Consider the following 16,693-nt stretch of genomic DNA (forward strand, 5'->3'; position numbering starts at 1 on the left):
AGCGTGCTTTTTACCTCCCCAGAGTATGACCGGAGAAGTTACAAAGCCTGATGCGCCGGAGGCACCTCCGGCTGTATGTAAGAGAAACACGGCTTCTGGATGCTGGCCGGTCATTGTTACTGCAGGTCCTGGCGAGGGAGGCCCCCACCTTGCTTCCACACCTGCATTCACCCGCAGCACAGAAAGGACCCAGGATGCACCGCCACCACGGAGGACGAAGCACAGTGCTGGCGGTGGGACCCCTGATACATAACAGAACATGAACCTTCTTCTTCTTTCCTTTGAAGGGCGGTTAGCAGGCCTGACCCCCTTCCCTAGCCCCGTGAGACTGCCGCTCAAACACCTGCAGTCCCGGCCTCCTTTCAGGCACAGGCTCAGGCTCACATGGACGGGGGCGACACGGCCGTCCACGAGGCCAGGAGGCGGGCCTGGGCGGAGGCATCATACTGGCTGTCGGCTACGTCTGTGGCCGTGGCGGCCCCCTCGTACAGTGGGGACCCCGATGAGGAGGACGCTGAGACCGGGTGGGCGAGGGGGGTAGAGTGGGCAGGGGAGCCGCGGAAGAACTGGGCTCCCAGCCCGCTGGGCACACCCGCCGCCTGGGCGCCCGGGGCGACGGCACCGCTGCTCATGGACCACAGGCTGGGGTACTGGCTGAAACAGAGAAGTGGGGAGACAGACGGGTCAGAGACCTGGGCAGGCGCTCCCGGAGGGGAAAAGAGACCCCCGCCAACCCCACCCCAGACGGCCGGGGAATAAACGGCTCATTTCTTCTGCGTGATTAAATCACACTTGGACATGGATAGAGGTCACGTCTCATCGCCCACAAGAAACAAAATCATTAGGAGCCATCTAAAAACGCCTTGACATGCACTGTTAGCTTCCGCTCCAAAGACTCCAGCTTTGTGCTCAAGCTGAGAATCCAAGTTCTCAGATGCACCGAGTCCGATGTTTCCGAGGATGTGCACACGCATCTGTGTTGACTACTAATTCTGGGGCTTCCCTGGCATTCCTGGTTTAAGAATCCACGTGCCAGGGCAGGGGACACCGGTTTAATCTCTGGTCTGGGAAGATCCTACGTGCCCCAGAGCAATCAGCCCACGAGCCACAGCTACTGAGCCTTGCTCTGGAGAGCCCATGAGCCACAGCTCCTGAAGCCCGCACCCCCTGGAGCCCGTGCTCAGCCACAGAATCAGGTGCTGCAGCGGGAAGGCTGGGCGTCGCGACAAGAAGCCCCCACTCGCCACAAAGTCCATGTAGAGTGAAGACCTACTACAGCCAAAAGAATTAGTAAATAAACAAATCTTTTTTTAAAAAAAGCTGCCCATTCCTTCGAGGGAGACAAACACAGATGGTGGAGGGCATCCTCCGGTGACTCCCTGTGGGCACCACGTGTCAGCGTGGCACCCGGCGGAAGGAAGAGCCCCAGGACTCAGACCTGGAAGCGAACCCCCGTGAACCCACTCGCCAGGTGAGCCTGGCCCCGAGCCCGCCTTCAAGGCCCTGCGCTTCCACATCCCTGAAGGAAGGAACTGGAGACGGACGTCAGCCCTCCCCTGTCTGAGAACACACGTCTGACCAACACTAGACCAGGCTGACGTTTTGCTTCTGGAAAATGTCCCTCTCTTCTAGCAGAATCAACCCTTCTGTAAATGAGCAAGGAGGGCTTAGGCTATGGGGGGCTATGTGGTTGACCAGGCCACGTCCTACACTTCAGATGCCCTTGGACTTGCACACAGGCGTGATGGAGTGAGGCAGGGGACTCTCCCCATTTTACAGATGAAAGGCAACAAGGCTCCGAGATGCACTGAAGTCCTCGGGGGACCCCGTTGTAGCCTGCAGGTCATCTGACTCACTGCAGTCTTCTAGGCGACCCTGGAGCCCTGGAAAGGCTTCCTGGTTACGCAGTGCTTGCTCTGTTTTGAAGAGTAGACATTAGATTCCAACTTTAAAGGAATTGCTTCCTAAACATAAAGAATTAAGGTCTTAGGCAAATGCTGATATTCTGTACAGTCCACGGGGTTGCAAAGAATCGTACACAACTGAGCAACTGAGCAAGCACCCACACAGAAACTGCACTGCTTTTGAGGTCAAGGTGCCTTGTCCATAGATTCACTCTGCTGTGAGCCAACTTGTTCAATCATTTAATACCGTTGACTCATTTCCTCCTTAGAAAACGTGGAAAGGGCTCTCGCTTTGTCATTTTAGTTTTTATTATAATAATCCTATGAAGAAATATAATACGCTGACTGACCAGCTTGATTTTTTGAAGCCAACCTCCCTCTATACAATTTTCAAGTTAATAATAAAATAGTCATCATTCTTTTCAAGTTACCTAGCAAGTATGTGAAGAAACACACTGATTCTATATCCACAGAAATCCAACAAATGTATTTCCTTAATTTGATAGCACCTGTCGAAAGAGGTTCTGGAAACTTGTCTTCAAGATTTACCTACTGACCCCACAATCCTGTACACCTACAAGCCTATGATGGTGGGCTGAGGCTGGGGTTATCTGGTGCCCTTTACTTGAAGAAGCAAGGCTCAGGAGACTTGTCCATCACATGAGCTAGTAAACAGCAGAGCCAGGAGAGGGTCCCTGCTCCCTTCCATGAGATTCCAGCTCCATCCACCCTGAAAGCACCACTGAACTCCCAGAGGACAGGCTGAAGCAGGAACTCACGGCAGTTATGTAACCCGGGGTCCCGGACACAGCTGGCTAGTGGTCAAGTTACCAATAAAAACCCATCACCCGTAAGTAAAGAGCAGGATACAGGCTAATGGATGGGATGGGAGGACATCACAGGCACTCCCGTTCCCACGACACTTTGCATCACTCCCCAGACGTGCATTACCTGGAGCCCGCAGGAGGACCAGCGTTCGGACCCATGGGCAGCATGCTGGTGTGGGCAGGCATTCCAAGGCTGGACCAGTTGTCATGGGGCTGGAGCATGGACAGACATGCAGATGAACTGTCGGAATAGGCTACAGATGTAAGAAAGTGTCATTACTGATGAGGGCTTCCAAGAGTGAGAAAACACATTGAAATGCTACCAACAGCTGGAGCTGCATCAGCACCTGCTTAATCGGTCATCAAAGGCCAGTGCTGGTGCTGCTGCTGCCAAGTCGCTTCAGTCGTGTCCGACTCTGTGCGACCCCATAGACAGCAGCCCACCAGGCTCCTCCGTCCCTGGGATTCTCCAGGCAAGAACACTGGAGTGGGTTGCCATGTCCTTCTCCAATGCATGAAAGTGAAGTCACTCAGTTGTGTCCGACTCCTAGCGACCCCATGAACTGCAGCCCACCAGGCTCCTCCACCCATGGGATTTTCCAGGCAAGAGTACTGGAGTGGGTCGCCATTGGCTTCTCCGTCAAAGGCCAATACTCACTGTCAAATGTACATACTGGAATATATTCCAGCACCCAGGCTTTTTCTTATCATTAGATCAATAGCTATGCTGTAGAAATGGGCTCTTACAGTCACACGATTAAGAATTGATTACACTGAAAAACCAGTGTAATTTTTACCTGTCTTTTCTGCAAAGGATTATCGCTTAAGAATTAAAAGCACTTTGAAAACCATTTACACAAGGCAAAATTTAAAATATGATCTAGCCTCTAGCTGGACTGCTATTTCCTTCCCAAATAAGCTTCTTTCATTTCAAATCAGCTTTAATTGCTTAATTGTTTTATGGCGTTCATTTGCTTTTTTCCTCCTTTCAGAGCCAGACAAGATGAAGTCTGGGACATCCGTGGTGTTAGAGGGAATTGGGTCCAGGGGTCTTCATGGTCTGGCCCAGTGTTCATACCACTCAGGCCTGCACCTAGGGGCAGGGATAAGCCTGTATCCCCTAGGGGCACGTTAAACCACAGAGTGCTGGACCACCAGAGCGTCTGATTCTGTGGGTCTGGGGAGTTTTCAGATGAGCCACTGACCCTGGCCTCATACTTGGAGAAACACACTCGCGTCTCATCAAGCTAGTAATCCTCGTGCCTGGCTGGCCCGGCATCATCACCTTACAGGGTTCACAAAATACGCAAACCGGGGCCCAGGGTCCTAAAGTAAAGAGGCTCAAGCAGTAGCAGTCACATTCAGCCCTGAGGCCCCTGGCCTGGAGGTCTCTGTGGTCGAGCCAGCAGCGACGTGGACACGAAAGAAGGGCCCTCTTGAGCCAGTCAAGAGCCCGCTCCCTTCCCGGAAGTCTTTCCAGCATCCCCAACCCGGCCGCCTTCCGCTGGGACTTACTTGGAGAGCTGTTGCGATGCGCGTACGGGCTCGGGTAGGGGGCTGGCCGGTGGCTCCTCAGGGCCGGGAACCTTTCGCAGCCGTGCGTGGAGGGGAGCGAGAGGGGGCCTCCGAACTGGGGGTGGGGGGTGGCGGGTGGACACAGGCTACTGGTTCCGGGGATCAGCCAGCCCCCTGCTGTGAGAGAAGCAGGCTGCGGACCCCGCTCGGCCTCCCTCCCGTCATCGAACGGGCAAGACGGGGCTTCCCTGCGGTCCAGAGCCCAGGACTCCGAGCTCTCACTGCGGAGGACCCCGGTTCAGGCCCTGGTCGGGGAACTAAAATCCCACGAGCCACGTGGCCGGAAACGAAGCTAAGGGACAGCGGGGCAGAGGCCAGGGAGCGGCGGGTCTCCTCCTCGGGGTCCGTGGACATCGAGGGCCTGACCAGGCTTCAGGGGTCGTGGGCGTCAGCCGTGCGGCCAGAGAAGGGCCAAGGCGTCCAGACGCGCAGGGCACCCAAGAACCTGGGAGACTGACCCCAACCTCGGCCAGCCCCGCGGCTTCCTCAAAACCGCCCCCTCCCAGGATCCTCCCAGAACATCCCCCGCGACGTTCTGTCCCTCCAGGCAGGTCAGTTTTCAGGGCCAAACTACTGAGTGCGAATAAATGTTAAAACAGACAAAATTCAGACTGAGGGCGCACAGGGAGAGCCCTGCCCCCAGCTTCTCCCCCCCTTCCCGCCCCGCTGCAGACCACACCGCCACGCGGAGGAGTCTCGTCCTGCCTGGACCGGCACCCGTGTTCTCCTCGCTTTCCTTCTGCGTTTGGCTCACCCTTTCCCACCTTACAGGTCAATCAGAGAATCATTCCAACACTGCCCTGCCCTCCTTCACAGCTCCCGTTTCTTCTCCATTCCCTTTATTTTCCTCTTTCTTTAAAAAAAAAAAAAAAAACAGAAAAGCAACCACTAGGAAGACAACTGCTCAGGCTCCAATTCCCAAACTCTAACTGCAGACAGCATTCCAGTGAGAAGAGGGTCCAGACAGTGGCCACAAAGCTCGGGCCCATCAGCAGCCAGAGCAGTTGCTCATATTCTGCTCTGTGAGGTGGCAGCCGTGAGCCACTTAGGAGAGCTGTTTGTTAAAGTATTCCATGAAGGATAAGGAGGGAGGGAGGGAGGGAGAAAGAAAAGAAAGAGAAAGAAAGGGAAAACGGTTCTTTGAGGAAGCCTCCGCTCTGGTTCCGCCCGAACTTAGAAGTGAGCAGCCAGCAGTAACTTTTCTCTCCCAACGGTTGCCAGTTTCTCATCTCTGAGTCCCCGCCCTGCCTGGATGGGTAAGACAAAGCCTTTTCCCCGATAGACTCTGCTGTAGACCTGCATCACTCCGCTGAACACCTCACTAACTCCTAAAGAAGGCTAGACTTAAATCAGGCTTGCCCATCCTGCGAGCCGCTGTCTCCAGCAGGACCCGGCAGGCCATTCCCAGCCCCAAAGCAAGCTGGAGGAGAGCTACACGTGATCAGAAGCACCGTCCCAAAGATGGTCCTTCCGTTCTCAGCCATTAACAAAAAGACAGACCATCTCAGAGTGGATGAGAGCCAAGTTCTTCTCCTGCCCAACACAGCAGAGTCTGAACACCCATCAGGGTCTCAGCAATCCATCCTAGCCATGGCTGGAGCCGCCTCGTGTGTGCTCAGCCCTCGGTCGTGTCCATGGACTCTGTGATTCCATGGATTTGTAGCCCTCCAGGCGTCTCTGTCCATGGGATTCCCCAGGCAAGAATACTGGAGTGGGTTGCCATTTCCTCCTCCAGGGGATCTTCCCGCCCCAGGGATTGAACCTGTGTCTCCTTCGTCTCCTGCACTGGCAGGCAGACTCTTTACCATCATGCCACGTAGGAAGCCTCTGGAGTGGCCTCAAAGCAAAAGAACCCAGGCTCCTCTGTCAGGAATCCCGTGAGCTGGCAGGGGTGTGGGGGGCATCCGGAAGCCCCAGGTGGAGCAGAGGCTGGGGACCAGCAGTTCGATGACCAGTAGGAACAGCATCAACACGCAGGGCCACTGCCTTGCACAGCCAAGAGCGGTGTGCCCCCCAGGGGCACCCAGAAGCTCTGTCTGCTCCATCCCCAGCCCCCCGCCCCAGACAGGCTAGTCCCTGAGACAAGGTCCGCCTGGGCAGAGTGCAACAAACCGTACATTGGCTGTACCCAGGCTGCTGGCTGTCTCCCGCTTCTTCCATCATCTCTTTGTGATCGCTTCTGTCAAGAAAGTGTATTGAATGGTCAAGGAAAACATTCAGGAAACGGTATCAGCAGCAGTAGCTCATCATTCTGCACACTGCTTCACCCAAGGGGTATCACTAGCATTCTCTCACCTTTCCTTTGCGTCGAGGAAAGCTTTTGCAAACGGATTGTATTTAATTTTAAGAGCTGTGATCTGAAAAACAAGAAGTTGCATCTACTAGTATCTGCTCCTTAGTCAGAGGACTTAATTAGGCACCAAGAAATCAGGCACCACCAATACCCCCTTTAAATATTCAAATATAATCAGACTTCTTTCCAGGTGTATTTTCCTATTTGAATCTGAAGTAGCCGAGTAATTATAATATTTCATAAAGAACAGCACATTTATGTAAAGCTTTTAAATGCTGATTTCCTAAGTGGAGTTGACAATAATAAATTTAACCTACTGCTGACAAGGGCTTCCCTTGTGGCTCAGCTGGTAAAGAATCTGCCCACTATGCGGGAGACCTGGGTTCAGTCCCTGGGTTGGGAAGATCCCCTGGAGAAGGGAAAGGCCACCCCCTCCAGTATTCGGGCCTGGACTGTGTAGTCCATGGGGTCCCAAAGAGTCGGACGTGACTGAGTGACTTTCACTTCACTTCTTCACTACTGACAATATTTTGTGTGCATCAGTCTAACAAACATGGCTCAAACCACAACGCAGGTCCGTTAGGGAGAGTGACTTCTAGTCTGGCTGGCGGTCAACACCCACAGCCTGATCAGCTAATCACCTACTGTCTTTCCTTTGGGGTCAGGCGTAGACAGAGATTCACAGGCACTAAACTGTGTATCTAGCTGACTATTCACACAGCACAGACTTGGAGGGGGTGCCCCTGACCCTTTCAGGAAGGTTTTCAGAGTAAGGAGACACCTCTCTCTCTCTGAAGTCTTGTTCTCAAGAAATCTGGCAGTCTTGAACCTGAATGTTTGATTCATCTTCTCATTTTGAGCATTTAGTGGATGCTTCTAGATTTAGACACTTTTAGGGAAAACTAAAGGAGACAGTGCTCGAATGAGTACTTATTTTAAAACTTTTCTCCTCCTGTCCTGTTTGGTATGTACTGTTATGGGAAATTATTTGAAAAGGCATTAGTTATCCGTCTAAACTTTAGACTCTGAAGGACACTCATCACACACACACAAGCCCGCTGACTGCCCGTGCCTCACCTCCTCGTTTTGGTAAGCGGTCACCGCGATGAACTGGGTCTCGGGGAAGCAGTGGCTGGTGATCATACGCTGTGGACCCCCAACTCTCACGATGTGGATCCGAGGCTCATACTTATGTAAGGAGTTCAACATGATCTGAGAGAGACACAAGCACAGGAACTGCGGTCCTCAAAGTCCCACCGTTAAAGACAACAAAACTTCCATTTGCCCTGATGTGAACGCAGAAACTCCTGCAGCTCACAGGAAAATGTCTTTACTGCTGACGCGGGGGCTTCCCTGGTGATTCGGGGCATAAAGAATCGCCTGCAATGCAGGAGATGCAAGAGGCACAGGAGACGAGGGATACCTGGGTTGGGAAGACCCCCTGGAGGAGGAAATGGCAACCGGCTCCTGGATCCTTGCCTGGAAAATCCCATGGACAGAGGAGCCTGTTGGGCTACAGTCCCTGGGGTCACAAAGAGTCAGACACGACTGAGTGACTGAGGGAGTTGAAGGTGGTAGGTTGCCGGTCAGGTGCTGCTCCCCGAAACTAGGTCGGAAAAGGAACGAGAGACGCTGCACACGAACAGAGGCAACGCCTGCCTTTCAGGACGTGCTTGACCTGGTAGAACAAAGTTCTAGAGCTTCCAGGGCGGCTGTAGACAGCTTGGAATGCCTGAGCGCCAGTGCGGTTTTTGGAAACACTCCCCAAGGAAAGACTATCTGTAGAAAAGGACAGCTTTGCAAGTCTGTTCAGACTCTGCGCAGTCAGTGCGCGGGCACATTCAGCTCTGAAGTGAGCACTTACCCTCGACATGCATATTTTCTCTACCCCAGGAAGTTGAAGGCTAGGACACAGAAGTTCCCCCAAAGCTTGAGAACTGCCCGCCCTCTCCCCGCTCGCTCTCCAGGCCCGGGTGTTACTGTCGTCAGCTTACTATAAACAACACTGAGGGCTTAATTGAGGAAGGCAGACTTCACCTCCAGGCCAGCAGCGCCCTTCCAGCTCTCTGCCACAAGAAGGTGCAGAGTCACAGGCCCCTCCTAGAGTCGGCCCCCACCCTCCAGCCCTCACACCTACCTGGCCCCCTCCATTGAGCTTGTTGGTGAGCTTGACTTTGCTGAAGGAGACAGGTGCCTTCATCCAGTGCGCCCCGAAGTTGGGGGAGTCGGGGTGGATGTAGACGCAGCTGGGCGCCTGCGGCTCTGGCTTGCCCCCCGGCACCCACTCCCCGTTCACGTACTTCCAGCGGTGGTTGTCGGCGGCCACGAAGTCCAGCAGGAAGGAGTACATGGCGTTGGGGTCCAGGCCGGATACGTTCACCTTCAGCACCGGGAACATCCTCCTGAAAAGGAAGGGGCGCAGCTGGAGGACCCCGATGGGATCGTGAGGCCAAAGGCAGGGGCATCTGTCATTTGGGGCAGGAAGCTCCCCCTGGGAACTTAAAAGGGGCCACGCACGGTGCTCCTTCCCAGGACTCACCTAGATCCGCATGCGCCCACCCCACCATCCCTCATCCTTTGGCCTCTGGAGCCAGGTGGGACAGGACCTGGCAGAGGCTGCAGCACACGGATCAGGCCGGGGGCAAGAGAGGGTGACACACGGATCAGGCCGGGGGCAAGAGAGGGTGACGCATGGGTCCCCCGAGTTCCGGGGGAGCCCCCCTCCCCAGGGTTGTGTTAGGTTCTCAATCGTGTCCGACTCTTTGCGACCCCATAGACTGCAGCCCACCAGGCTCCCGTGTCCACGGAATTCTCCAGGCAAGGATACTGGAGCCTGTTGCCATTTCCTTCTCCAGGGGATCTTCCCGGAATCGGAACCGGGGTCTCCCGCATAGCAGGCAGCTTCTTTACTATCTGAGCCACCTCGTCCTCCCCAGGAAAGTGACAATTCTGCGAAGAAGGCCCAGAGGGAGAGGGAGAGGCCACACGAGTCTGTTCCCAGCCCAAGCGGAACCAGCGGAAAGACTAGGCGAGGGTGTTGCCGGGCAGGGAGCCGGCGCGCCCACCTGCCGTTCTTGGTGACGATCATCTCGTTGGTGAGCTCCTTGAAGCGCAGCCACAGCTCGCTCTCCTCCAGGCCCACGCGCAGCTCGCGCTCCGTGGGGTCGCCCTTCTCGCTGCCCGCCTGCAGCTCGCTCTCCACGGCGCTCAGCAGATGGTCCACGCGGTACTGCAGGCTCTTCCCCGGGCTGTCGGTGCCCGGGGAGGTCATCCTCCCGCCGGCCCGCGCCCCGACGCCCCCCTAAATCCCAACTGGCTACGCGAGCGCCACCTTCACCGCCGCAGACGGCCGCTCTTCCAAAAAGACCCAAGAAGTGCCCAGACCCGCGACGGCACAGACCCAGCGCCGACCTGCGTGGAGGGCGACGATCTGGAGAGGAGGGGGCGGGGGAGAGGGGTAGGGGGAGGTTATTCCACTTGAACTCCCGCAAGGAGGGACGAGAGTAGGTCTCCTGGGAAGGAAAATCGCCCCTCGGCATAAATAGAGCCTGCAGCGTGGCGCAGGGGGGCTCGGCGGATTGGGCCGCGAGCCCTTTGAAGCGCCGGGGCCGCCGCCCATTGGCCGCGCGCGGCCATATCAGACTCCGCCGGGCGGGCCGCGGACCGGGGGGCCATCAATGGGCTCCCACGCCGGCTTTTTGTAAATCCGGAGCCGGACCCTACGAGCCCCGGCCCAGTCCCTACACCTCCGCCCTCCCCCAAATGTTTGCACCTCCATCAAAGCGTCTGGGCGGGCCCCGAAGGCCGGGAGGAGGTGGGGGACGGGGTGGGCGCGGACTGGCCGGCCCGCGAGCTCGCGCCTGCCCGCACCTTGCCCAGGGGCTGCTCGGCGGCCCGCGAGGCTCCCCCACTCTCTCGCGCGCGCGATCCCCTCCCCTCTCTCCGAGGGCGTCTCGGACCCAAAGGTATGTCAGTCCCACCGCGGCTCTCGGGCGCGCCGGAGCCCGCGACCACCGCGCGCAGCCCGGCCTAAGGGCGTGCGCAGGGCCTGGCCAGAGTCGGGCTGGTCTCCGCTCTTCTCCGAAGGCTCAGCTGCCACCGGGCCCGGTCCCGGCCTGACACGTTCCTTGGCGCTTCAGGTGACCCCACCAACACCCTCGACCACGAACCAGCCACCGGGCGCCCCCAGTTCTCCGCAGCCCTCACGGGTCTGGGAAGGAAATCGCGCTCCGAGTCTCGCGCCGGGAGAGGGAAATAGACTGAAATCAGTAAAACGCACCCCCCCACCCCCGCCTTCAGGATTTCTCGCTTCCCCCCATAAAAGCGGGACTTTGATGGCGAGGTCTGTGCGTGCACTGGGTGTAACCCGAGAGTCTGCTCGACTTCTGTGGGGTTTGGTTGCTTTCGCGGAAGACGGGAGCGGGAGGGGAAGGGCCAGGGTTTCCCCGCGAGCGGGCTTCGGGCGCGTCTCCTCGCGCGGCCGCGACGGAGCGCCTGGCGGGGCCGCAGGGCCCGGGTGGTTTATTACCTTCCGCGAGCACCGGGAGGAGAGCGCAGGAAAGGTGACAATGGGCAGGAAATAGTTCAATGGGGCCTCTTCAGACAATAACATTCCTCCTAAAGCGGGAGCCCAGCAAAGAAGGGAGCAGGCGCTCCTCGTGGGGACGCGGACTGCGCGCCGCGAACTGCGCGCCTCGGACTCGCTAGTCCGCGGCTCGAAAGAGCCCAGCGTGGCCGCGGCCTCGGTCCCCCGCGTCTGCTCCGCGCGCACCCCACCTCCAGGCTTTCTGGAAGAAGCCTCGTGTCGGTGGGGCGCCCCATTCAGAACAACCTCGCGCCTTGACAAGGGGGCTCTGCGCCCCGCGCTAACCCTTCCCCGCCCGGCGCGGGGCCAGCCTCGTTCCGCCGTGGAGAACCGTGGGGGCACCGCGGGAAGGACCGCGGCCGACCCCGCGCGCCCGCCGTCCCAGCCCTCTCCACCTCTGGCCGGGAGTCGGGTAGCCCCGCGCCTCGACTCCGGCGCGTTTCTCAGTTTCTTTGTTGTCTAGGAACAAGGAAATGCCCAGGGGCTGGTCCGAGGGGGACAGTTTCCTTCTGGAAGGAGACACTGAAATGACCTCATATGCTCGCGGCACCCAGACCCTGCTGAGTCACCTTCACCCGACTTCTTGGCCACGGGCTTTGGGGGGCTTTACGTGTCTTTTTGGACAAATTAAGAAGCTGATCTCTGCTGCCTGGGACTGCTCGAGCCTGAGTACTTAGAATAAGGCGGGTGGGTGTGAGGTGGTGGGGGAAGAAGCGTGAATATCAGGCAGCCGCGGAGGCGGGGGTTCTCCAAAACCTTGGCTGGAGAGCGAAGTTTAGGTCGCTCACTGACCCCCGAGGCAGGGAGCTCTTGGCGCTGACGCTTGGGGGTCGATTTTTCCCAAAGTCTGGAAGCTCTGGTGAGGACCCCCGGGTTTCTCGGGTCCCTCCTGCCAACTGTAGTTCCGATTTCGGTTCGGCTCTACAAAAGCGGCGCGGCACGGCCGAATAAGAAGGAAAAGCCCGGCAGAAGGGAATGTTAGCTCTCCAACGTGCAGCGAGGACATTTCTTCTCTCCAGCAGGCACGGCCGGTTTTCGGGATCCCCCGCCCAGGGCTCCGCGCGCGGCTGGCCGAGAGGTTGGGGCGCAGGGCTGCGCCTAGCTGCGGAGGTCCCCCGGACCGTCAGCGCCCAGGTTTTTCCCTTTCGTTTCTGGGCGGGGGTTTCTGGGTCTTCGTTCCTTGGTTCCCAGGACCAGCGTCTCCGCTCTCGGGGTCCTTTCAACGAAGGCTGCCGTGCATGACAGTTTACAGCCAAAAACTTCCTCCGGGCCAGCTGTAAAGAGTTCTGAGATAATAACAAGGTGCTTCCTTGTGGGGAGGGGGGCCAAGGCTCCCCAGGCACGTTTCCCAAGCTCTGTCTCTTCTTTACAGAAAAAATAAGCAAAGGTTTTACGGCTGGGGCTCAGAATGCAACTGGGCGTCACCCTCACAAATAACTTGGGAAGCATTTTACAAGAAATCACACACACACACACACACACACACACACACCCCTCAGTTCCCAGAGAGGCAGGTTCCCCCAGACCGACCCCCTCTCAAGCCACAAAACCATTTGTCTTGTGGGAGCGGGTATCACTGGTGCCCTAATAGGCTGGAGGATGGTCCCATGGAGCAGGGACTGTTCTGGTGGGACCCCCACCATGCCCTCCAGCTTCCTTCTTCAGAGTGAAAATAAGTTTACTTTTGATGATATAACTTGTGCTCGTTGTAGAAGATGCTATACACATCTGTGTGTACCTGTCTGCCTGCGCATCCCGTGTGCACTCTTGTGTGTGTGTGTTTATGTGAAGATGCAAATCTCAACCACTAACCGCTGTGCCTCTGTGAGTGCTTTATTCAACTTTCTTTTTTTCATTTTGTTCTTCTGCTGAGCTCTTCTTCCATTCTGGTTAAGCAGACGTAACAATAGCATCTGCATCCTAAATTTCAGACCGAATGTTAGAGGCATTTGACAGTATCTCTTTTCTGTCACCTTTGGTGTATGTCTATCCCACTGAAAGAAGCCGGATGGGTTTTGTTATGGCTTTTAAAGTCGTACCATGCAATTCTGTAGACTCCTTCACATGGAAAGTTTTCCAAGCCCATTGGGTTGTTCAGGGACATCTCTGGTTTGTGGAAAAGAGCCAAGACTTGTTTTTCAAAGTTTTCTCAGCACAGCGTCTTGGCCCTGGACCTGGCTGACCCAGCCCTGCAGCCCCGGCTGTGGGAGTCTCCCAGCCGGGAGGGTGTGGCCTTTGCCGGCGAGGGGCAGCCTTATTAGCCCGAGAAAGTGCTTCAAGACCAAGCCCATCCTGGCTATACTTGCAGAGTTTGCCACGGATGACAGTGCGCAGTTTCCTGACGGGAGTTCACACACTAAAAACAAACAAGCCTGGTGAGGCTGAAGCTCAGGACGGTGAGCTTGCTCTGCACAAGTCTGGCCCCTCCCGGACTCAGCCGAGGAGGGGCTCTGGAGGTGGCTGAACTGTGGTCCCCTCTGCGGCGGGTCGCCCGTCCTGGGCTCTTGAGTTTTCACTCCTCGGAGTTGGCAGCTGTCTCGAGGGAAGAATCTCTGTTTCCTGGTTTTGCTCGGAGGGCTGGGAGTCTCAGCTCTGCCCTGCGTTGTGGTCCCCATTTTCAGTCCTGTTCCTACCTAGAGGCGTATCTGTGCTTCCCCGTCGTATTTCTTGCCTGTCCCACCATTGTATCGCTTAGACCTTTCTGCACAAATCGTGCAGCCTGTGAGATAATTTTCCCACTTCCTTCTGTCAGTTTGCTTTTTTCCATCGCGTTTGGTTTTTATCGCCTCCGGTGCAGGATTTCTTTCTGAGCTGTAGGGTGGGTTTTCTGACAATCCCGATTCCCTCGTCCCTGGGAGCCTCCCGGCGGCTCCTTTGCCTAGGGGCCACGGTTTTTGTGTCTGACTGGAAAGGAAGCTGCCAACCTGTTCGCTGACTTTCTTTCTGCTCCTTGTCACTGATTATTTCCAGCGGCTGTTTCGCCTCTGGCTTTCAGGACTCAGCCCGCTGCTGCTCCCAGCCCCGAACACTTCGCTCCCCACTACTTTCTACCCCCCACGTTCTCCTCCGCCCTTGGTTGGTCTCCCCAGCCTGCCCACCGCCCTGAGGACCCCTCCCGGCCACCCTGCAGACAGGCAAGGCGCAGGGTCTGTTTACTCACTCAAACCAGCGCCTGACTCCCACTGGGGGCCCAAGGGGTCCCTGTGGAGTGACTGGGTGGGCAAAATAGGAAAGCAGCCCCCACGGGCATCTAAGGAGAAGCTAGAGCTCCAACCCTCCTCCACACCCCCACCCAGGCCTGCCAAGCAGCATTTTAACAGCAGTGTAGATGAAACATTAACCCTTAACTTTCACCGAAATATCAGCCACAGGAGCCACAGCGGCCTTTCCTCAGCTGTTATCGTGGACTCAAGTCGCCTGTTGTCGGGAAGACAGTAAGGGAAGGGCCCCTGTGGGCGTTGAGTATAAAAGGAGAAGTGAGAATGAAAAGAAATGAACTCTTTCAAGAGACGGGATCAGGGCGAAGAGGTAGAATTTTAGGCTTGAAAGTGACTGTATAGAATACTGCTCACCCCACGCTCCTCTCTATATACCTTAGTTTGGAGGATCTTCTTTTCGCACAAATTATATCTGAAGTCCCAAACCAATTATCTTCCAGGAGAGAACGCTGGGAATAAATGCAGGTAGATGTAACCTGGTTGCTGTTGTTACTGTTCAGTCACTAAATCATGTCCGACTCTTTGTCACCCCGTGGACTGCAGCACGTGAGGCTTCTGCCTCATGGATAACAGCCTTACTATGGCGAAAGGCTTGTGTAACTCAATGAACTTATGCGGCATGCCGTGCAGGGCTGCCCAGATGGGTCATAGTGGAGAATTCTGACAAAACGTAGCCCAGTGGAGGAAGGCATGGCAACCCACTCCAGTGTTCTTACCTGGAGAATCCTATGGACAGCAGAGCCTGGCAGGCTACAGTCCATGGGGTTGCAAAAGAGGCAGACACGACTTAGTGACTCAACAACGTGTATAAAATAGAAAACTCATACAAAAGCTTAAAAAGTTAACATAAACCGAGGACAATCAAGAGAGCATGGGCTTTTAATGGCAGCGGAGTCTCCAAGGACACAGTCATCTAATTAGTAAGAACCAGTGGGACATGCGGAGAAGGCCATGGCCCCCCCACTCCAGTACTCTTGCCTGGAGAATCCCAGGGACGGAGGAGCCTGGTGGGCTGCAGTCCATGGGGTCACTAGGAGTCGGACACTACTGAGTGACTTCACTTTCACTTTTCACTTTCATGCTTTGGAGAAGGCAGTGGCAACCCACTCCAGTGTTCTTGCCTGGAGAATCCCAGGGACGCGGGAGCCTGGTGGGCTGCCGTCTATGGCGTCACACAGAGTCGGACACGACTGAAGTGACTTAGCATCAGTGGGACATGAACACAGGAGGGCTGAGTGGACGAGCGTTCATGGCGAGGCAGGCGTGAGCTAGGTGGTTTGGGAAGAGGAGACGGGAGGTCAGAGATGAGCCGGCAGGTGTGGGGCTGGGGCGCTGGGTGGGCTTCTGGGGTCTTCAGGGACTAATAGCAGGAACTCTAGAAAGGTCTGCATCGTATCGTAGACACTCTGGGGCACGTTCAGAGGCTTCCTGCAGAAATTCGCATAAATCCTGTAGACAGAGACAAACGCAAGGGAGAAGACAAGAGTGGTCCAGGGGCAGGGATATGTGGGGAGGGCTCAGCTGGGCCCGGGAGAGGAGGGAGACAGGGGCAGCCCTGAGCAGATGCCTGTGGCTGCAGCTGCGGTGGGAGCAGGAAGCTGGAGGGAGACCCTGGGGAGCGCCCGGTGGGGAGAGCCAGGGGCGGGGTTAAGGGGCAGCCTCCTTCCATATCAAGTACCAGACTGACAGAAAAAGCAAGACGGGACAAAGGGGAGGGTTAGCATGTCTGTGAGAAAGGAGCCCCGGTCAGTGGTTCCCACCGCGGGGACTTTGCCAGCTGAAAGGAAGCCTCAGAGGAGGAAGCCCATTTGGAAATTAGAATTAGCACATTCTGCCACCTAAACCCACACGTTTCCAGGGTCCCAGCAGTCCCAGCCCAGGACCCAAGGAGGAGGAAGTAGCATTCACCGCGCTCTATTATATGCAAGGAGCTCTGCAGATGCTATCACCAGGCGTCAGCTCTGCAAGGCCCTGAAACTCCTCTTTTATATTCAGGTAACTAAGGCTCCTCAGGGGCTTCCTGATGGCCCGGTGGTAAAGAACCCGCCTGCCAATGCAGGAGACCCAAGAGACACCAGGTGGGGAAGATCCCCAGGAGAAAGAAATGGCAACCCACCCAAGTATCCTTGCCTGGGAAATCCCACGGACAGCCTGGCAGGCTGCAGTCCATGGGGTCACGAAGGAGTTGGGCATGATTGAGCCACTAAACCAACTAGGACTCCAGAGAGAGGGAAAAATGGGGACCAGCTGGACTTCTGATTTGTCTTACTTTAAAACTCATCTTGTTTTCA

At 56.2% G+C, this 16,693-nt stretch overlaps 1 protein-coding gene across 3 annotated transcripts; it reads right to left on the reverse strand.

Annotated features, from left to right (window-relative positions):
* Positions 1–380: 380 nt before the first annotated feature.
* Positions 381–9,870, reverse strand: TBXT (T-box transcription factor T). Of its 3 annotated transcripts, none has more exons than XM_069598921.1 (8): positions 9,665–9,870; positions 8,737–9,001; positions 7,677–7,811; positions 6,602–6,663; positions 6,424–6,485; positions 4,247–4,420; positions 2,856–2,985; positions 381–654 (listed from the first exon to the last, which is right to left on the reverse strand). In XM_069598921.1, the coding sequence occupies exons 1-8, from the start codon at positions 9,868–9,870 to the stop codon at positions 381–383; spliced, it is 1,308 nt and encodes a 435-aa protein (XP_069455022.1). The 3 variants fall into 3 exon arrangements, with proteins under 3 accessions (XP_069455022.1, XP_069455021.1, XP_069455023.1); XM_069598920.1 differs by having other exon boundaries at positions 4,247–4,423; XM_069598922.1 differs by lacking the exon at positions 4,247–4,420.
* Positions 9,871–16,693: the final 6,823 nt, after the last annotated feature.

Source organism: Ovis canadensis, chromosome 8 (assembly GCF_042477335.2).
Source record: "Ovis canadensis isolate MfBH-ARS-UI-01 breed Bighorn chromosome 8, ARS-UI_OviCan_v2, whole genome shotgun sequence".
NCBI classification, from domain to species: Eukaryota; Metazoa; Chordata; class Mammalia; order Artiodactyla; family Bovidae; genus Ovis; species Ovis canadensis.